Source organism: Anas platyrhynchos, chromosome 9 (assembly GCF_047663525.1).
Source record: "Anas platyrhynchos isolate ZD024472 breed Pekin duck chromosome 9, IASCAAS_PekinDuck_T2T, whole genome shotgun sequence".
Lineage (NCBI taxonomy): Eukaryota > Metazoa > Chordata > Aves > Anseriformes > Anatidae > Anas > Anas platyrhynchos.
The window spans coordinates 16,825,151-16,847,522 of NC_092595.1; the positions used below are offsets into that span (position 1 = coordinate 16,825,151).

Below are 22,372 nucleotides of genomic sequence, written 5' to 3' on the forward strand. Positions count from 1 at the left end.
GTCTTGTCTGTGGCTTATTTTAGATCTCCTGACTGCACTGTTAAGTGCACAAACTACCCCAGTGGCCCCCACTCCTGACCGTGCCAGTGTTTGAGCCCAAGAGCTTGGCATCCTGACTTGGATGAGCAAGGAAGAGTGCAACTTTCCCCTTCTACAGAGCAGTTCTGGTTGAAAAAGTCCAATGTTTGCAACTTACAAAGAGGCATGACCATGTAAATATTTGAAATGCTGTCCACTGCTAAGTGTTGACAGCTGAACACTGTCAGCCTTCCCTTTTCTTAAAATAGCCACTGTATCTCAGCCCTGGTACTGCCCCAGCTGGGAGCTGGGCAGGTTGCTTCAGCTACATATGGCTTTGTATTTCTTCCTTCCCTTTTTATAGGAGGGGGGAAAAAGATGCATGGAAGTCTGAATGTGTGTCCAAGCATTTGGGTTCTGCTGTTGCTGATCTGCTTAGTTTTGCTGCCAGGGCCAGCATGGAGGGCTCGAGAGCAGGCTTAACTGTGCATCAGTGCAAGCATAATCCAGTGATGAAAGGGAAAATGTAAATACAGGCCTTCAGTATGGCTCTGTGTGTTGTAGGTAGTTGACGGATTTGTTGTGTGTCTGAGCCCTTGGGTCTCTGAGGTGAAATAAAACCTGGATGAGGGCTCCTTAGTCTTCATTTTTGTGGGAAAATGGCAATGCTACAGCTCTCAATTTTATTTTTTATTTTTTCTCTTTCCATGCAGTAAAGTAAGCACTGCTGCCATTTGCTGATTTGCACATGCATTTGTGTGAGGAGCCTGGGGCAGCAGCAGGGGAGAGTGGAAAGAAAACTTCTAATGTTTGTTTTTTAATAACTTTGATTCAATTCCAGCTGACAAGTTTAAATGAGGAAATCCACAGTGTCTGACCTGGGCATAGCTCAGGCTGCAGAGCCTGGGTGAGTGGGTTCTTGCTTTTAGCTGTGCATTTGTAGCAGGACAAGGTGGCTGCGTGGGTCAATAGGAACAGGGAGAACTTGTAAATGTGGGAAAATAACTGCTGCAGCTGCCCTCCTAAAAGAGTATCAGTCAGCTGTGGAACTTATCTGTCTGTGATCAAGATTTTGCTCCTTAGTCCTTTTCCAAAAGGATGCCAGTCTCCTGGGTTAATTGGATTTTGTCCCAGCCCATCTTTCTTCTATGAGGATCACCTTCTCTGGCGTTTAGAGGACAAGAGTGTCAAGTTTTATAATGTTCAGTTTTCTGCCAGAGTAGCTTTGTTCAACTCAAACAGGTGCTGCTAGCTGATGCCTTTATTCAGTGCAGTGAAGAATAAATGCTTTTGGTTGTACATTTATTTTGAAGTTGTAGCAACATGAATTTTGAAATCAGCTTTGCAAGAATTGAGATTGGGAAGTTAATTGTTCTTTAAATTGTTCTGTTTTGCTGGCAACTATCAAACTAAATAACAATGTCATTAGGTCATAAAGAAATACTAAAAAATAAATTGCTTAGCTGAATGTCTGAGCCAATACTTACTGGCTGACAAGATATACTTAATTTTAGTTACCTATAATTAATATATTACAGTTCTTGATGCTGTCTTCCCTTTATGCCTGGTGTCATCACAGGTGGCTTTTAAAGGTCCTGGCAATACCTGCTGTACTTACTGATGCCTGCTGGTATGTCGATGCCAGTCTGGCATGACTGACGCCCCAAGTGACTCTAAATCTGCTTGTGAGGATAAGTAGAGAAGTTTGATGAAAAGCCTGCTGTGGATACAGGTCTTTCCCAGAATGGATAAAGACTTGTGTCAAGTCATTTATCTCCTAGAACAGGAACTCCAGCTAGTCCTGTATCCCTGGAGGAATTTTGTTTAAAATTTCCCAGAGTAGGAAATGTACAGCAGAGAAATCATGAGCGCTTCAGCCAGCACTGAGAGCGGATACTCGGACTGCAGCGTGTTTCTCACTGATGCTACTGTCATACTCGTGGTAGGGCTGCGAGGGACAGACACTATGTGATAAATGGCAGGATGTCTTACCTAAAAAGCTCAGTGTAGGCACAGTCAAAAGGGAAACAATATGATCAGGGAGTCTCTCTCCTCCACGATCTTCATGGCTTAGAGGTCAGGCTTTAGCTGTGAGGTTACATAGGTGACTACATTGAATTTTAACCTTATGGGAGTGTCCAAATAAATCCCTTGGCAAGATGAATTGGAATAACTGGAGTACTTTACTCTCGCTTTTCAAACTCAGCTTGCCAAACGTGAGAAGGGTGTCTTAAAATAATTGGGTGTTGCAGAAGTAGCAGTGTTTATAGCGGTGCTTTTAGTGGTGCTTTATCTTTTAACATAAGCCATCTGAGGTGACAGATGCATTGAAGTGACTGCCTTTAAAAACCACAGTTGGATGTTCACCTGCCTGCCTTGTCTGCTGTTTTTATCATTATTTTAGGGACATGACAAATGAGGATGCTGCTCTGCTACCCTGGAAGACAGAGGTTGTTGAGAAGATGTTGACTCTTCTCAGACAAAATACCCAATATTTCAACAAATGGGAGCTGCTTTTCCAAATAACTAAACTGGGGGTGGGGAGAGAAGATGCGACAAACTCTGCCACATCTTCAGGGCTGCTTTATCATGATTATTTACCATTTCAAAGCTGTGCTCTGTCTTCATTGCTCTACTGAGGGAGGCGGGCTAGGATGGGTGAAAACAATGGGTCAATAGGGAAGGTTTCTGGTTCGTTAGGGATGCCCTTTCCTTGCACTTGTGTTTTTAACAGTGCAGATGAATTGGTATGATAACTGAGAGGGCTCTGAAGTAGGCCGTGCCCTCGGCACCCTAGTAAATGTCAGACTAGCTGGTGAGGTAATTTCATACATAGACGACATGCAGTAGTCCTCTAATTAAACCATGCAGGAATTTAACCACACAGAGTCTTGAATTTTCACGACAGTCTTCATGCTCTGCTTGACTGAGAGTTGTGGAGGACTGAAGAGGCACCCGCTATTACAATAAAATAAAATGAAGTCATCTGAGTTTCTTGAGATATTAAAAAAAAAAATAAAAAAATCTGCAGATGAGACATCTTACAGGCATTCTCTTCCTGATTTTTTTTTTTTGTCTCAACAATATCTTTATACAAACTGTGGGGAAAAAAACCTCTGCGAGTGCTAAACGCCTCCCAGCTCAGATAAAGCCTTACAGCATGTGAAAAATATTTTGAGCACCCCGACTCGCGCTCGTGAAGCGCAGCAATGAGGTGCAGCTGGGGGGGCCCTGCTCCCCCTCCCCAACCCGCTGTTAGCAGGGGCTTCAGCTGCGTGACAGCGATTTGGGGATCAAATGCAGCTCCAGGGAGCTTTGGTTTTAAGTACCAGCCTCCTGAGGGAGAAATTCCAGATTTTGGGGTGAAGGCCAAAGGGGCTGTGGCTGGAGGGGAATGGCTTCAGCTGAGAGCAGTTCCGCCGCTGTGTGACGGCTGAGAATGCGCTGTGCACCATGGACTAATATGGATTCTGGGACTAAAAATAAAAAGGTATTTTTAGCTGGGGAAAAAAAAAAAAAGCTCGCTTTGAGCTCCCGCTGGACTTCAAAGGGCAGAGCCGGGCAGGGGCTGAGGCAGGGCCCTGCGCCCCGCTGGGGCCGGGCCCGCCCCTTCCCATAGGACCCTGCGGAGGGGGGGTGCAGGGGCAGCGTGCACGCGCCTCCAGCAGGGGGCGCGCTCCCGTGAGGCTGCGCGCGCAGCCGGCGGAGCCGCGGGCGGTGCCTCGGCGGGGGCGGGGCCGCCGGGCATCCGGGTCCCGCGGCGGCGGCGGGGGGGGCGGGGCCTGCTCTCACGTGACGTTGCGTGGCGGCGCGGCCGCCATCTTGTGTTGTTGGGGCCGAGGAGTCGCGGCGGCCGCGCGGGTCTCTCCGTCTGGGAGCGCAGGTAACGCCGCCCCGCCGCCGCCGCGCCCCAGTGCCGAGCCCACCGGCCCCGCCGCCTCCCCCCAGCCGCGGGACGCGCCTCAGGTCGCGGCCCGAGCGCCCGCCTCGCCGCCGGCTCCCGGCCGCCGTGGGTGCCGCAGCCCTGAGGCGCCCCGCGGCCTACCGGGAGGCACGGCCCGGCCCGGCCCGGCTGTGCGGGCCCCTCCTGCTCGCCCTGCCCTGGGTTCCGCCGGGCCCGGCCCTGCTTTGTCCCGGGGCTGCGGGCCCGGTCCTGTCCGCGCGGTTCTGGGGCGGGCGCTGGAGCCTGTCAGGGGCCGCCCGGGGGTTCTTTGGGCCCTGCGGTCGCGCCCCGGCTCCGGGTCCCCTCCCGCTGACCTGCGTGAGCTCGCCCGTCCCCTCCCAGCCCGGCGGCCTGCGCCGCTTTCTGCCCGTGCCTCGGGCAGGTGCGCCCTCAGAGCAGCTCCTGCCCCGCTCCGGGCACGCCCGGCCCTGTCAGGGTGCCCGGGCCGAGGCAGGAGGGAGCCCTGAGCCCCTCCGTGCCCCCCGGGCAGCGGGGTGTCGCGGGCAGCGCTGACCGGCAGTGTTTGAGTGGCGAGGCCTTGGTAGCCCGAAGAGCACATCGATCACAGTTGTGTACATTTGGTATTGATCCAAGACAAGTAGTTTCAGTGTCAACAAAGCAGTTTCCGTTCTTTCAGCTCTGTGTAATTGCACTTTGAAGTGGGACAAGGTGTAGGCCAAAAGGAGGTGCTGCCAAGTAGTACTTCTGAAATAAAACCTATGTTTTTCTCAGTAACCATCAGATTAACATTGGTTTGCTGCTGCGATGCTTTATCTTTTACTGTAATTGTTACAGGTGTGTTTTATTGGGTGGGAAGGGAACAAACTTCTGATTTCTGTCTATGTTCTGTCTAACTTCTTGCTGCTCATTCTATTTCCTTGCTTCAGGAGCTGACTTGGGCAAGTTCCTGGCAAGTACGTGTAATTTTCTTTTCCTTTTCCCTGTAATGCTGCCAGTTGCTTTTGTTTTTAAGAAGCTTTGTAGTAAACATAAACTCATTTGCTCTTTCCTCAATGTAACGCTTGGTAGATGGACAGTGGGGTGTTTTGGATACGTAAACAAAATCAGTTGCTGCGGTCACCAACAAAAGCTCTCCTCTGGTGTTGTTGAGCTCTGTTATTGGGTGGTGACTTCCAATAAATTAGATGTTTGGTATTGTGAGGTATTGGTATTCTTGTCATTCCCTTGGCAAGGCGTTCTTTGAGCAGTTAGCAGATGTCAAGGTAGAAATGTGTGCCCTAATCAGTCCTAGGGGGATCAGCAGAAACACTGGAGCGTCTATTGCTACTCTGTACCCACTTTACCCACCAGGCTCTTAGAGGCACACGTTCTCCGAGTTACCTGATGTCAAAGGTCATGTGTGTTGGTGTTAGTTCCTCGCTGTATCTGACTGAAAATAAAGATTCTGTCTCATGGCCAACCGTATTAAAAAGAAGCTGAAGATTTATGCATGGAAGTTGAATGCAAGCTGTCAGTTCCAGCAAGACCTGATTCTTGCGCTGAGGTTTTGATAGCCCCTTTCAGTATCTGACGACGTTGTGTGTGAATACTGGGCTTTCTTAATTTCAAGAGCTGCTTGGGATCTCCCAGTACCTGGTTACATGAACATGCGGGGGGGTAGTTGGTTCCAGTATTTATTTTAGGACCTTTTCTGAATGTTTCCTTGAGTCCGTGTTTTAAAATAAGAACAAAACAATACGTTACATGAGAAATGTGATTTTTTATTCTGACATGAGAGAATTGCTTGTAAATACAGAGTTGATATCTTTACAACTTCATCTTTCAAGCTGTTAAATCCTTGATTGATGAAGACTTGGAGTGTCAAAGAGGGGGATGGAAAAGGAAGGTTGCTTTAAGGAATTCAGACTAAATACTACTGCATCTCATCTTCTACTCTTGCTGACCCATATCCCATAAAGCCAGTTGCCTAAAAGGAGCTCCAAGAAGCTCCAGTATACTGGAGGTTCTTAAACCTGAATGTAAGAAGAATGTTGGTAGTGCTTCTAAGATTTGTAGTTACCTGATTTAAAAACAGGCTGGATGTCAGTCATAGATCATCTCATTGGGGTAGCTACGCAGACTGGCTGAAGAGGTTGTTTGCTACTACATGCCTCTGCTGAAAGATCTTTGTAATTATGTAAGTATGTAAGGGAAGCGTAAGTGCACAGTAATTTATGAAGATGAGCAAGGCATCTGAACCATTGTCTCTTCCTTCCCCTTTTTGCCCTCCTCTGAATTGGTTCAGGCATTCAGCTCTTCAGATTTTTTTTTTGTTCACAATAACAAGAATATGAAATTTGACTCTGCCTACTTTTGTCTGATCTTGTAAGTTCAAGTAACTGTCATATGTACGTTTCTTATTCTTTCACTGAGGTCTTTAAAATTCTGTCTTAGAGCTTTTAAACTATGAAGTTAAATCTTCTCACAGTCTGAGTTAAAAAATATATATATATTTCCATAGCATTTTTGTCATACTTCTGTTTTTTCCTTAGTGCTGCTCAAAGATGAGAGGAGATGAGCTATGTTTAATGATTAGAGCTAGAAAGAGGTAAGGGACTGAGCAACAGAGTTACAGTTCACAAACAAGAGCTTAGGCCTGATCTTTCTCCTTCTATATATCTTGCTAAAGACCCATCAGATGTTTTGGTAAGGAAAAACCTATTTTCTCTTTGTTATTGAAGAAGCCTTTGTGTTGAAAGGGACTCTCTTTGGGTGGTTTTCTCATAAATTGATTTTAATTGTGACAAATGACAATTGATTTAATTGTTCCAATGAGTGTTTATCAATATGGTGATAGGCGCTTTATGTATAAACATTGACCTTTGAAATGAGTGACACTTGAAAACTTAGGTTTATGAAATGTTAGTTGATGAGAATGAAGTCAGTTTGCAGCATAGTTTTGCCTCTCTTCTGTTGCAGTCAAGTCTTGAACATCTTTTGACTGCCAAAAAGATTGGTCGTGACGGAAAACCACCTGAACAGAAAACCTAGCAAGTTTACTCAAGATGTACTTAAGTTGTGGATGGAACTAAGAATTAAGTGCTTTAAATTACAAGGTCTATACCACATTGGCCCTCTTGTGGTTGGTGGTAGTGTGTGTGTGTATACATACTAATATATATGTATATAAATATATACATATACTTCGTAAAAATGTAGCTCATCATAGTGAGTGTCATTATTTTTTTATCTTTAGTTCATTTGGTAGTAGGGGACTGTAGAAGACCAAGATCTTTGCATTGCTTTCTTGGTAGGTAGGATTGCCACAGTGTTGTTGATTACAAAATCAACAAAATGTGCCCAGTTCTTCTTACAGAGCTAGCTGTCAGTCCATTCTTTCTGAAAGTGGTTAAACAGTCCTTGAAGGTAGTAACACTGCAGCAGTGGCTTGAGGTCTGCAAGAAATGTGACTCCCATTGAAAAATATAGTGCCCTCTTGCTAGATTTTTTTTTTTTGTATGGAAAGAATGTGTAGAATTGTTTTGATGCATCTGAGGCTTTGGGCAAGTGTGAAGTCAGTGTCTGTTTTCAGGAATGAGCTATTACTACAATCCTTAAAGCTTGTAATACGGAGAAGCTGGATATCTAGACCTCGGGATTTTGGAGAAAAGCAGAAAGGATTCTAGGAGCTCTGTAGAAGTAATGGAGTCATTATGTAGGTCAGTGAGTAATTTTGATGGTCATTTAGAAAATTTGTCTCAAAATATCGTCTTGTTGACAGTACCTTTCGGATTGCTTTCTAGTCTTTGATTCCTTCAGCTAATTATTGAAGCTGTGCATCAGTTTTTTCTCTTGTTGGCTGTATGTTTTCAAGGATCTAGGCAAATGAGGTAGAATGATTATTTGATGCCCTCATCAGTGTCTATTGTATATTTAACTTGTCATTATGAACAGATAAGTGAACTTAACATATAATATGTCAGGAAAATAAACTGGTTGGAAATACACTCTTGCGTGTTAAAGAGCTGTTACAGTAGTGAAAGTAAGCGTGATGCGTTGTACTTTGTGAAGTTTGTCCTCTTCCCACATATTTAACCATGTTCATTCAGTACAGAAATACTTCCCCCCCCCCCCGTCACTGACGATAAATTGGAATGCATTATATTCTGTTGATAATGTTGATAATATTTTATGTTAAAGATGCTGGTTTGTGTTACAAGGAGATTCAGAGACTGTAATTCCACATGTGTAGATCAGATTGGATAAAAGCAGATCTGTGGTTTGGATATGGCAGTGTGTCAGTTCAGATAGGAAGGAACAGAAGGAAAACTTTATATACAGATCACTTTGGGTGAAGTTTTGTGGTGATGAATGGATAGATGTGTCAAGGAGTTGATGTGACTGATAAGTAATGGATTTACAAACTGGGATTTGTGAGCCATGTATGGCAGAATCAGAGGACAGCAGAGGTTGGAAGAGACCAGCCTTTGGTGGCTGCCTGCTCACAGCAGGGCTGGTGTCAAGCATTAGGCTGGATAATGTGTGCGATAGAAATGAGAGAGGCTGATCATGGAAACAGCACCTGGTAAGGCTTGAAAGTATGAACAACTAATAATGTGATTTAATAAATTAGAGGACTGGTTTAACTACCCTTAAAACCAGTGGAAATTTTACTAGTCACAGTTAATGCTGAATCATCTGAATATGTCATTTTCTCTACTTAGGTTATCCTAAGGCACAGGATCAGGATAGCATCACAGATTAGCTTACAAAGATACAGTTCTTAGATCAAAGCAAGTGAATGCCTTTAGTAATAATAACATAAATAGAAAAAAAAGTGATAGCTATTAAAAACTCAAGTAATTCATATGTAGTAACAAGGTAGTTTCTAATTTCCTGGTTGATGAACACATGCAGTCTGATACACATACTAATTCTCTTTGCTGAGACTCTTTATTTGACACTTTCTGACTATTGAATATTATTTTTTCTAGAGTATAGGACATCTCAGAACTGCATGCATAGGAAACCTTAAGGGAGCAGGCAGGGAGGGAAGATTTCTACAAAGCCCAAAGAAACTGCTTGTAGAAATGGTAATGAAAGCAAAACCAGAAAACCACAACAGCCCAGGCTAATTCAGTGGATGTAGTCTGAAACTGTGCTCTGCCATTTCAGGTACACACGTGGGCTGTGTAATGTGTGTGACAAGCAGGAGAGAAATGCTGCACTGACTTCTTGGTTGCATTCCTGTAGCCTTGCTACTGGCGGTGAAGCACTTGACCAGAAGCAGGTAGACAAACTCGGCATCCTGACCTGTAACACTCTGTGGAATAACACGAGCTAAATATTTACCTAGCAGCAGATTTTCTATGTACAAGGTAGAGACAGATGTGAAAGTGATTTTCGGCTAGGAAACAGTGCTGGCAGAGCTTTGGGCCAGGATTTGGAAGGAGAAGTGGTTTGTGTTCCAGCCAGTGGCAGGGCCAAGGGTGTGGTCCCCTGACTCTGCTTGGAGCTTAATCGCTGCTGTCTGCCTCTGGCTGAGGTCTTGTAATAAAGGTGGAGGTCACACTGCTTTTTGGCTGACACACGGGGAAAAGCTTTCATGTTTGCTCGTGTTCAGGTGAAGCAAGAAGTGGATAACTCTCTACCCTTCCTGTAACCACCAAGTTCACAATAGGTAGGAAAGGCAGAAACGATCTGGCAACGCGGTATTTAATTGTTGCTTTATTTTTCTTGGAATTTTGTTAGGTGTGCAGGTCTCTGTAATCTCTTGTCATCCTATCCCAAAATAGCTTTAGTTCCTACTTGTTGTGTTGGTCATTTCTGACAGTGGTGAAGCACGTTGCAAGCTGCAGTGTTCCCTGAAGTTTTTGGTGAATGTAGAAGTGAGCAGAAGCTGGTCAGTTTGGTGCTACCTTTTGAGAATGTTGCAGGCAGTATTTGACCAGAAATTGCTGAGAGATTTATGCACTGATTTGAGACAGTAAAGACATGACTTTAAAAGAGATCTGAAAATGCAACTGTAATAGAGGTATAGTTTCTGGAGAAATGGATGGCTCAGACATTATTCCTTTAGGGAAAACTTCTTGGCATGTGGGTAGATAGGGCTTGAAAAATTCACTCCCTTTATGAGGATAAAGACTCACTAAGTCAGAAGGGACTACTATGACTTGTCTGGCATCTCGTGTAATAAGAGTAATGGATTTTTTGATTAATTTCCTGCTTAAACTAGAACATACCTTTTAGAAAATCATCTGGTGTTGACCTGGAAACAGCTTACTCTGTTAGTTATCTCTTGAGTTTCTTGCTTCAGTCCATTCTCTGGATAATCCTGGGTCTTCAGCCTTTTTTACTGCATGATCATTCATAGACTGAGCAAGATATTTCTTAAATTGCTCTTTAAGATCAATAAATAGAGCTTAGATGATTTTTTTTGTCTTTTTTTTTCACTGTAAGGCATATCTGTCATGTTCTATCAGTTTCTGAACACCTGGTTTATCAGCCTTCTGGCCTTATTGAAAATAGAACTGAAAGCAGTATACTTCTTTGCTCTGCATTTCCTTATTTCTTTATTCAGTGTTTTGTATTAGCTTTTCTAGTCCATGTTGTATCATATGTTCCTTTTCAGCTGGTCAGTGTCATAAATCTCAGGTTGCTTAAGGACTCTGTTTTTCCAGAGTAGTCTTGCATCTGTTGTACATCACCTATATTTTCTGCTCGTGAGTCTTTTGATTGGATGCTTGGCCCTATTAAGTGCAACCTGCTATACTGGACCAAGTAATTGAATAATTCATGATGGTTTTATTGATGATGTGTCATTTCCATTACCATACCCATTCTCATCATCCCTGGGATTTAGAAGTAATGTGAGCCATTGTTACAAATTCCATGGCAGTCTAGGATAGCTACTTACATTTGTACTCTCTCTGTATTTTGAGAATATTTTCTGTTCTGAGATTGGTTTTTGTAGATTCTTTAAAAGAGAAGGTTGAAAGTCTTTAAAAAAAAAAAATAAAAATTATGGTGATTTGAGACTTATCAGGCAGTTCTGGATGACTTTGTCCTTTTTAGCATTGTGCTTAATTGAGATGTCCTGCAGATGTTAAAATTTATTTCAGCTACTCGAGCAGTGAAATGTCTACTCTTAAAGTATATTCTGATTGAGTACCTTCCGTAAATCCATGCTGGTTGGCCTTAATTCTGTCAGTGTCCTTTAATCAGTGTTGTCTGCTTTAGCTTATGATTAATATCTAACAGACTGATAGCGTAGCTACCTGAGTCATCCTGTTTACCACTGTGCTGAAACTTTAAAAGCTTGCTTGCATATGGCTCTGGATTTTCTTTGATTTATCAAGAATTAGAGAAAATCAGCATTAATGCTCAGCTAACGTGTTTTGTTTTTTTTTTCCAACCGTTAATGGCCCTGAAATTAGTTAGCTGTAGTAGTGCCTGGTGGATGCTTTCTTTAGCTGATTGCAAATGTGAAGTTTTATTGTCCTGTTGTAATGCTGCTGTTGTGTAGTGGAGCACTACTGTTAAATTCCTGTTCCATGTTTTAGGCAAACCCAATTCCTTGCTCTTAAATCTGCTTGCATTAGACTTTTTTTGGGTCTCAAATATTCTTAGTGAATTTCTTAGTTAAAGAAACTGTTTCAAACCTACAGTAGCAGCAGAGCTACCTTGAAAAGGAAGGAAAGGATACTTACACATCTTAGATCAAACGGCTGGTGATGTCAGAATAAAATGGCTGGGTGCATGAAGGATGCTAGTTGTGTATGCTTTGCCAAAGTTTAGGTCTGCAAAGTTAATAACAGTAATTAAAAAAAAGACTGAGCAAGCAGCAGCCCCAATGCTATAAATTGCAATGACAGCCTAAATCTAATTATTTTAACTGTAGGAGAGATGAGATGGGTAGACCTATATGCAGTTGTTGCGTAGCCTCAAACTTGGGATGTTAAGGCTGTGCATCTCCATTGCAGGCAGCAACGCATCCTGATGAGATTGGTTGCCGTGTAGTACAAAGTGGCCAAATTCTGAAATGGAGCTGTAGGAATTGAGCATTTCCCGAAAATCTTAACTCAGGCACCCACAAGTAAGGGATGAGCCTTAAAGTGACTGGTTTGTGTAAAATCCAGAGGTTGTGCAAAGGCTGGAGAACATGGTAGTTCAAATATTTCAACATTTCTGAAAAGCAGCCTTTTGCCTAGATAGCTGTTAAATAGCTACATGTTTTAACAAAATAGAGCTCACGGCCAAAATGTGCCAGAATAGTTGTAAAACTGCCCTTAGATTTTTGAACTGAAATATTTTCTTACGTGTTTTAACACAAATCTATCTGATAGAATCAAGTTTGAACTTGTTTGAAGCCAATACTTGCGTAAGCTTCAGTAGATTTGTCAGATCCTAAGTAGAAAACTTGAATAATAATAATAAACACAAGCTTGCTAAAATATTATACCTAAAGCAAACCGATGAAATTAGTGTTGCTGATAAAAACTTCTCTACCTATATTACCACCTGTTAATTGCAAGGGAAAGCCACTTAAAGGCTTAACATTATTGGATTACATTTTGTGTGCGCTCAGTGGATGGACTTCTGACTTCCAGAGCACTAAGCTGCTGACAAGGTAGAACCAGTGTTTTTTCCTCTGGCCAGTCCAGGGTTGGTGATTTCTTTTTGCAGTCCTGTGTGCTGGTAGCCAGTCTGTGGCTGCAGTAGTGCCCCAGGAAAACGTGGCTTGGTTCCAGTTTAGGAAGGAATTCCAATTTATGTTTTCCCCAAAACTGATGTGGAAAGCTGCAACTGTTGGTAGGGTTGCACTTGGATCAAGGACCGACCCGATTTGAAGAAAATCTTGACCAAAAAATTGTCCTTTGGAGCAGTGGTGGGAAATCCTCAGGTAGTATTGCCCAGCCAGTGATACTAACTGGATTTCATCCAAATGTGGCCTCAATTTCTTGTTCAGACTTAAGACTCTCCCTATATGTTCTTTGTCCATCTAAAAACTGTGGTTGTGTGGATTCCTCAATCAGTAGCCATTAATTTGGAAAATATCTTAATTTACAAAACTGTTGCAGTTCAAAAAGGGGCTAAACCTTATCGAATTATAGCAAGGAGGAAGTATAATAGCTATGTATGCATATTTTGTAATTTGTCATCCTTGATGAGTAAGGAGACAGTGTAGATTTTTTTTAAAAAGACCCAAATTAACATTTTAATTATTACATGGAAGATTAGATCCTAAGGAATTAACTAGACAAAGACCTGATCCTTGGTCAAAAGAGCTGAAAATGAACGAATGATCAGGTCCTGCGTTTCTTAGTCCCTCGCTTTTTTTCTTGCTCCACCCTGACTCCTTGCTCTGTGTGAGCATCGCGTGGTCCATCCCAACTTGCCTTTCCAGTTAGGACAGCTTCTCCTTAACCTGCTGACTGCGGGTGCTCTGCAGTCCCTGTCAGAGGCTCCTCTCCACTTTGCCTTTTATGCTCACAGCTTTTGACTGCCACTTTGTGAACCAGTCGATAGCAGCAGCACAGAGTTTTTGTTTTCCCTGTCTTGTCTGCTTTGACATGGCTCAGTGTGCTCTTCTTGGCATCTCAGCTTTCTTGAGTGTCATCTTGGCCCCCTCTTCCAAATCAGTATCTGTTTCCAGAGTGCTTCCTTTTCAAGAGTGCTGCTTTGCCTGTAATTTCTCTTCCATGCATGTCTTATCTCTGGGTAATACTGCCTATTAGAGTAAATTCACCCGTTAAACCTCAAATCTACAGATCTGAGTGTTTTTATTGTTATTTTTTTCTCTTGTTCAGCTACAATTTCATCCACTTACAGATGTCTTTCAATTCAAGATTCTTACAGGCATAACTTCAAGGGAGAAGGTAACGTACCTGAACGTGATAGAGGGAAGACAGTGAAGTCACCACGCTTTGGTTCCCAAACTGAAGCTGTGGTGGTCAAAAGACCAAGGGAAACTATTTTGCAGCACAGTGGGATGAGACTAGCAGTCTTTGAGGAGTCTAATAGAGAAAGAAACTTCAGGTTTGAGGAAGGCTGAAGAGGGGTAAGGTCCAGGGGGTCCATAACCAGCAAACTGTTATTAACCATTTTTTAGTTCATTATCTTTTTATCTGACGCTTTTCAGCTGTTTTCATTGCAGTTTAACATTCAGTGCTAGCCTTTCTTGTACTACTGATGCTGCACTAACTTCAGTGTTAGGAACTAAGAATTTCAGCTTCTCTGGTGATCCACATGGGTTGGTCTTGAAGCTCCTTTCCTCCACCCTCCCCAGCAGAAGGATTAGAGGCACCACAGGATGCAATGGGACAGATGTCCACTCAACGCAGCAGTGCACTACTGGTGGTTTTCAGGGGCTTCTCTCTTCCAACGTGTGCGTGATTATATTCTTGAACTGCCCCACGATGTTTTCACGGGTGCCTGTTGCGCATCTTCTTTAGTCACCTGACTTCGCCTTTCAAGTTTGATTTGGGGAACTGATGAATGTATTTGTCTTCAGTGTCTTAATGAGTTTTGGCTGCTTTAAAACAAAAAAGGCGGATGAAAATAATCTCAAATTAGGCCTCTGAGACTAGCTGCTTACTTTGATTCTAATCTGTATTACCTTCTGATGCATGAAGCAGTGATGATCCCATTTTGTTACATAGAAGTATTGTGCATTTGTATTTTTTTGCAAATTATTACAAACATAAATAATTGCAACACTTCCTGCAGCTTAAACCTGCCAAACAACATTTGGCTCATGTATTTTTTGTAATGTTTGTAATATTTTTGCAATTATTTCTAGTGTCTGTGCCCAAAAGATCTGGTGAGGTCTGCCCAAGCAATTTGAGCAATTTTTAGACTTTTTAAATTTCAGGCTTTTAATTTTTAGGCGTTCTTTTAGTACAGTAACTTCAGCAGTACATACATTAGAAAACCGCTTACTTCAGTTTTGTCTTTCTCTTCTTCAGAAACTAATGCCCTTTCTGCTTTTATCTGCCTTTTTCTTTTCCATCACATTTTCATGCAAAGTACAGACGAACTTACCAAGCTCCTTATTTAGTCCTTAGGTCTATTAAGGAACAGAATTCTGATAGAGCAAAGCTCCCTCCCTGCCATCTGTCTTTATGTCTCTTGAAGTCTAATCAACCAGTTTCTGTAGGTAATGCTTCAAATCCTTTTTTTTTTTTTTTTTTTTTTTTTGAAAGGGGGGGGGTGGTACTGGCTTCAGCTACCGTGAGTTTGATATTAAAAACAAAACAAAGACTTCCTCTTTGCATTTGTATTTTGCTGTTGCTGGAAGGAAAGAGGAGCTGTTTTCTTACTGCAAAAGCCACTGCTTCACAACAATGTGGCTGGACTTGCTTCTCATAGAGAAAACCACGTAGCTTTGGTCTTGTACCTTTCCATCCAGTATGGCTTTGTCTGCCATTGTCCATGTATTCCTGATATATAGGAACTTCAGCTGACCTTCACTTAGGTGCTTTAGGAACCTATCCAATAGGAGTGAGAGTAACTGATGTCTGAAGTTGTGCATATTTTGCTTAATAAAGCTAAATAAATCTAAGAAAGTAAAAATACTATCATCTGCTTGCAGATTTTGGAGGATGTCACTGCATTGGCTATACTCGATCTTTAGGAGGCTTATTTTTCAAGAATGAACAGTGGAAACTTATTGAATACTCTGACAGTCAACTGGCCAATCTTTCTTGCTGTAATTCTAGTGTTGTTCTTAATCCTCTTATTATTGTCAGGAAGCTGCAATTCTGTTAATTAAGCATTACTGCTCTCACAGAGAGGATTATGCATCAAATTCTCCATGTTTGGTTGTCTTGTGATAATCACTGATTTGACAAGAGGCTGCTTGTACAAATTGTTTCCTTGGACCCCACTGATCCAGTGACCTGTTTGAGCTGCTAAGAGGAATTTGAACCAAGAGATCTTGATGCAGTTGCTCCCATACTTGTAAATTAATTTGTGTTAGCTGGAATGGATTTCTTATTTAAAAAAAAAAAAAAAAACATAGTGATTTTTTTTTTTGCATGACCAGGCATATTTTTTATTGGAAAGAAATTCAGCATCGTAGAATGCTTTGGGTTGGTAAAACTTTAAAGATCATCTAATTCCAACCCACCTGCCATGGGCAGGGCACATTGGAGTATTTACGGAGCACTGTATTAATCTTGTTCTCATACTAAATATTTTTATTTTTCAGGTTCACACTTTTAAGAAAGAGGAGTAGAACAAGAAACAATGGCAGCAGAAACTCAGACACTTAACTTTGGGCCTGAATGGTGAGTTGTTTTTTTTTCCGGTTTTATGTGACTCAAGAACGTTATCTAAATTTTTTGAAGACTGTTATGGACTTCAGTCCTTTGGTGAGACTGGGTAGATTATAAGACTGAATGGGATATAATGCCTTTGTTCCTTACTGCTTCACCACAGTCCCTGACCTGTTGCTGAAAGCGGTATTATAAAGTTACCCTTCATTTTTAAAATTTGTTTTGTGTATGAGATGAGTTTGTTATAGTTGTGCATTCCATTCATGTTGCTACCAAGTACTGGCAGAGGAATCATTTTCATGATCTCAGAGGAATACAAAGTGAGGAAGATAGCTTTCTTGTTGTTTGGTCTTCCCATGTGATTCATACTAATAGGGAAATTTGTACACTGTCATCAGCAGATTGAATGCTGTATGCAAGCAAACTTTTTTCATAGAATGGCTTGGGTTGGAAGGGACTTCACAGATCACCTACTTCCAACCTCTAGATCAGGTTGCCCAGGGCTTCATTTAACCTGATCTCGAATGCCTCCAGGGATAGGGCATCTACAACTTCCTTGGGCAATCTGTTCCAGTGCCTCACCACACTCTGAGCGAAGAATTTCCTCCTAACCTCTAATCTAAATCTCCCATCTTTCCATTTAAAACCATTCCCCCTTGTCTTGTCATTCATTATTGGACTGAACAAAAAAGTTTGTTTTTATAAGCCCCCTTTTTATATTGAAAAGCTGCAATAAGGGAATCCATGGCATTGTATAGAGATACTGATGTAGAAAGTTTTCAGCTTGTCTGACATGTCCTGGCTTCTGCTTAAGAGTAACTGCACAGGTGTGATAAGTTTCCAGTATTTGTTACATTTTTTAAATTGCTAATGACTGAGATGGCAAACAAGAATTTTAGCTGGTGTGGTTTCTGAAGAGTAATGTGATCCTTAGGTGTATAAACGTGTGGAGTGGTTATAGGAAGTATAACTGCTGTGTAGCACATGGTAAGGCTATTACTGGAACAACATATTCACTTTGCTGACATTTTGATAGATAATTCACAAAAAAAAAAGTGGGATATTAAAAATACATGATTTGTGGCTCAGAAAACAATGACAATAGAGCTCAGTCTATTGTCTTGGATTGAAAGAAGGTTAAAGAATGACTTTATCACTATCTATAAATATACCCACTAGGCAGATAGCTTATGCTGAAGTGCTCTTCAGTGTAACAAACATGATTGGATTCATTGATGGAAGGAAGCCAAAGTTATATTAAAAAAGGGGGGGATAACTTTTTTAAAGAAAAAAAAAACATCTTAACGGTGATTTGATTGGTGTGTCATACTGAAGGACTTCAGTCTCCATTTAGTTTGAAAAGCAGTTTATTTATGAAAGTATGTTATACTTTATTGTGCTTCTTGCTTTTTATAATTTTATTCCATTACTCCTGTAAGATTTGTAATTCGTTTGGGCTGAGGTATACTCAGGTGTGTCATGTATGCTGCTGTATCACTTCTTAATAGTGAAGCTCTAGGTCACGCTTAATCTGGATTGGAGTTGAACGTTACATTGATCCATCTAATCCTCTGAATAATGTCTCTTCAGGCATTTTTGATTTGGAAGTGACATGTAAAGGAACTGCCACTGGGTGGCACCAAACAAAAAAACATATACTAGTTAGACTTGTAAATTTCCTTTCTATGCAGTTGAAAGGAGGAAAACAAAACAAAAACAACCCCCAGAAAGCATGCTTCAGTAATTAGGTGAAAGGTGGCTTTTGAATCAATATTTTAGATAGCTTTCCTTCCAAGAACTTTGAAATTGTTTGAAGTCATTTCCATTGTTTTACTTGTTTAAAATGCATGTGAAAGGATAGCATAGAAAAATGACCTAGTTCTTTTTTCTTGACTTGCATCCTTTTGTAGAACATTGTTCAGATTTGAAAATAGAAGGTGGCTGGCTAGCTGAATAAATGATTGTATAGAATGAAACAAATCTGAGTGGGATCAATGACATAACTGCAAGATACTACCTGCAAGCGGTTGAGTAGCTTGCCTGTGTGACCTATGATGACAGATAAATACTGAATTTGGTCCTAAGTTAGCTTATTGCTTAAAATGTCTCAGAAGGGAAGTGTAGCTATGTTTACTACAGCTTTTATACTGAAACATGCAACTATGAGAGATACACAGTGAGAAATGCTATTAATTTTACTTACTGCAAAAGGAATTTGGAGTAGTAGTAACTGCAATGACAGAGGAATGAACTTCTTTGTGAAATTTGCTGTCTTTCACTGTTTATTAAACTTTACTAAATATCTGAATTTTTCCTTAAAATAGATTGTTTCCTGCACTGTCCTTAGTGTGGTAAGAATTATTGTTGTGAACTAGGAGTCAAAAAAAGCTGTTGTCAATATTGATCTATGGAAGATGCATCATAAAACTGATTTTTGTGCACATAGTGGAAATAGTTAAGGGGTTCAGGGGTGTAGCTAGCTCACTACACAGTCAGCATAGAGGAGTTCTCCAGGGGATTAACTGAATTTTTTTTAAGAAGTGTTTGGGAATATTTTCTCTCTTTTGGCTGCAGGAAAAATGAGGGAATGTATTTCTTCTTGTTGAAGCACTAAGTTTGTGTTTTGAAGCTAGATTAGTAAATGTTTTTTGTTCTGCTTTCAGGATTGGATTTATTTTCTGTCCAAATCTCTGAATGTGCAGAGAGTATAATGGAGCTGAGGATGCATTCTTCTCAATTCAATTTTCACTGCTTTTTCTGCTTTATTTTAGGCTGCGAGCTTTGTCTAGTGGTGGGAGTGTGACATCCCCTCCTCTGTCTCCGGCTCTGCCAAAGTACAAACTAGCAGACTATCGCTATGGGAGAGAAGAAATGTTGGCACTTTTTCTAAAGGATAATAAGGTAAGCAGGAAGAGGAAGAAGGCCTGATGTGTGTATGTGCACAGACTTGTGATTAGGGATAGTTATGTGTATTTTGTGATTATGGACACAGAAATTGTGTATCCCTTGGCAAAGAACTGAAGAGGTCTGATTTTTTGTGGACATGTGCTCGTTTGATCCACTCTTACTGCATTCATTATGTTTAATTCTTTTTGCCACTTCAGAGTGGCAAATTCTTGTATACCCTGAGGAAAAAAAGTCTTATTCAGATGTGCTGCCACAGGTGGCTGACGGTTAAAGTCTCTTTGCAGCCACTCAGATTGCCTTGTCTCGGTAGGTTTTCATTTAACATAGTTAAAATAGTTATCTGATTAACCATGAAATTCGGGCAATAAATCATACTAGCAACTTGCCTAAAAAAAAGTGGCCAGAGCCCCCACTTACCCTCACTTAAAGCAGTTTGGTTTAACAGGTAACCAGCCCAGTCAGCCATCCTCAGGCCCTTCTCTTCTCTGGGACTCAAGTCACAAATACAGCTTAGCACATGTAATTTAAAATAACGTAAAAAGTCAAGAACTTGCATCTGGTGTAATTACAAATGAGGTTCTCCATGATACAGAAGTCATATTTCAGAGGGCATTTCAGGTAAATGAGTCATACATGCCACATTTGTAAACATTGGTTTGTTATGTAGATGGTGACAGAGATTGGTTTATTGTTGCAGCAGGCACATAGTGACTTGGAAGTCTGAATCTCTCCAAGAGCCTTATCCTCAAGTCAGGGAGGGATGGCAAGAAGTTGTTTCAGTTTGCGTCTTTGGCTTTGCACGTAGATGTGCATGCACACCTCCATGCTCTTCCCCTACCATGAATGTGCTGACATTCTCATACAGTGCTGGGGGCCCTGCTCTGCTTATACACAGATTCAAGGGCATTGAATGTCAAAGATTTTTCAGAAGCTGGTAAGTGTGTTACTGCTTAAAGCTGTGTTTTTACATACAGAATTATCCTGCTGTACTTTGAGAAGTTGTGATTTAAACACTAATGTTAATGCTTGAATAAGTCAGCTTGTCAAATGTCATTGTTTCATGTAGAGTGTATGCTATCAGATGATACTCAGACCTCTACAGTTAGCATATTATGAAGTTGTTCTGAATCAGTGTTCTTCTACTGGAAGCTCACCAATAGTCATTAATAGTCCAAAAGATTATTTCTTCCACATGCATGTGTGCCAGAAGGGCGTTATTATTGCATTATTATTAGAGTACGGCATGCTTTTCTAACAGACAATTTGGATGTCTTTTGATATGTTTCTATGCAGTTGAGTGGTTCTAGTTATTGAGACTAAAAGGATTCCTGATGAAGTTTGTAGTCAACTACTAGATTCGCTGTTTTTAAGACTAAGCTGTGCCTTGAACCCTGATTCTTTTCATTGTCATCAGCATTTGGTGCTGGCTGAGTATTAGGAGAAGTTGCATCTCTGATTAAAAGAAAACATGATTGAAAGCAGACTTTTGCTAGCATATACCCAAATGGGGAAAAAAAAATCCCGAAACACTGGGTTGCTTTGCTTCAACTAAATTTGTCCCAGGTCCATAAGGACTACTCCAGCATTGTGAACTAGGTGTTCTTGAAACAGAGTTCTCTGTTGGCATATCTAGAGTTCACTTGGCACTGATTGTAGCTTCTTGTCCACATGCTTAAGCTCACAACTGTTCATGGACCTGCCATCAAAAGAATTAAGGTTCAAATTTATTTTGATTTAAATAATGATCAATGTTCTTTGCTTAATAAATCTATATCTATAGTTTCTTTTTACTGTTTTTTCATTCTCCTTGTTGGTTAAATTAGAAATACTGTCTTTCAATCAAATACAACCTCTGTGCTATATATGGTAATTCTGTTAATCTACTGAAATGAAAGTCTGGATATAAATGTATACTGCACTTAGAAAAGCAACACTTGTTTTTGTTAAACAGATAAAATTTCACTTGGTTCAGATTTAAATTGAATTGGTGTACAATTTGAAATTCTGTTGTATATGATCTTCGTGCTGTAGATATTTCAGTTGGTAGGTGGTGGGTGCTTTGTTATTTTGTCTGTACATTTTTTTTAATGGGGAAGTAATTTTCTAATAGAGTTACACCTACTCCAATTATGTTACTAAAAGTACTGCTGTACTGGGTAGATAGAGTTGACATTGATATATGCAAGAATTTTTATCCTGTATGTGGCATCATCCCTGAAATGAAAGTATCTCGGTATTTCAAGTAACTGCCTATTATTTAATTTTCATATAGATACCTTCAGACCTTCTGGATAAGGAGTTTCTGCCTATTTTACAAGAGGAGCCCCTGCCACCACTGGCACTTGTACCTTTTACAGAAGAAGAACAGGTTTGTATCCTTATGGAGAGATACTGTTTTTTTTTTGTTTTTTTTTTTTTTAATATGTAGATCGTCATTAGTGTAAAAGCAAAATGAGGAGTATGCCTCTGTTGAAAAATCATAAAATCAGTTTTAACCTCAGATTAGAGATCAGTAGACTTCAGTCAGGGAAAGGGATTCTGAAAGCGGTCTGTGTTGGCATAGCATCTAAATTATAGTCATACTCAATAATTACCTTAAATGTGAACAAATACTTTTCATAAAGTGTTCTGTTGATGTCAGAAGAACTCATTACATTGAGGATCATCTTTTGAGAATTATTATTTTTTTAAAGTACACAGCATTTTGGTAAGTGAAACTTTCTCTACAAATTTGGACCCACTTTCTGTGAAATATTTTAATTCTGAAACTTATTGGTCTTAGCGGAAAGAGTTGAAGTTTTTGCATGTTAAGCACCAACTTAAGTATGTGAGCATCTTGTTTGGTTTCTATGGGTGTAATTAGTTGGTGAACAAGATAAGAGTGAGAACAGGTAGTCCACGACAAGACTGTTTCAAGGATGGCTAGTCTAAGTAGTTTGAAAGCTTTTACTTTCAAGCCAATTCCTAGCAAGGAAAACTGTCTAGCCTTCCCTGTCAAAATGCCTGTGATTTTTGACTCTGAATTGATTCCTTCAATATAGCTTTCAGAAATTATGATTGTTGCTTTCTGGTTTGTAATTTCTTTACAGTTTAGTATTCTTACTTCAAAATTCTGTGGCTTCTAATTGTTTTGGTTTTCTAATAGCAGAAATCTAGGTGCTTTTTACTGACTTGTGCAATTTGAATTTGATTTTTAGCAGGGAGTTGGGGAATGATGGTATTAGTTTCTTAAGATTTCAGAGCATCCTTATTCCTTTGCCCTATGCTGCTCTGTTATTCCTGAGTT

At 40.8% G+C, this 22,372-nt stretch overlaps 1 protein-coding gene across 12 annotated transcripts in view; it reads left to right on the plus strand.

Moving 5' to 3' along the window:
- Positions 1-3,771: 3,771 nt before the first annotated feature.
- Positions 3,772-22,372, plus strand: part of GIGYF2 (GRB10 interacting GYF protein 2) — a 78,621-nt gene continuing 60,020 nt past the window's right edge. For 11 of the 12 annotated variants that reach the window (XM_027464459.3, XM_027464461.3, XM_027464465.3 and 8 more), the window contains exons 1-4: positions 3,772-3,901; positions 16,113-16,191; positions 18,951-19,080; positions 21,359-21,454. In XM_027464459.3, coding sequence (XP_027320260.1) covers positions 16,151-16,191; positions 18,951-19,080; positions 21,359-21,454 — 267 coding nt within the window. In that variant the 5' untranslated portion in view covers positions 3,772-3,901; positions 16,113-16,150. Of the gene's footprint in view, positions 3,902-4,848; positions 4,876-16,112; positions 16,192-18,950; positions 19,081-21,358; positions 21,455-22,372 lie in introns of all 12 variants that reach the window. The other variant, XM_027464460.3, reaches the window with a different exon arrangement.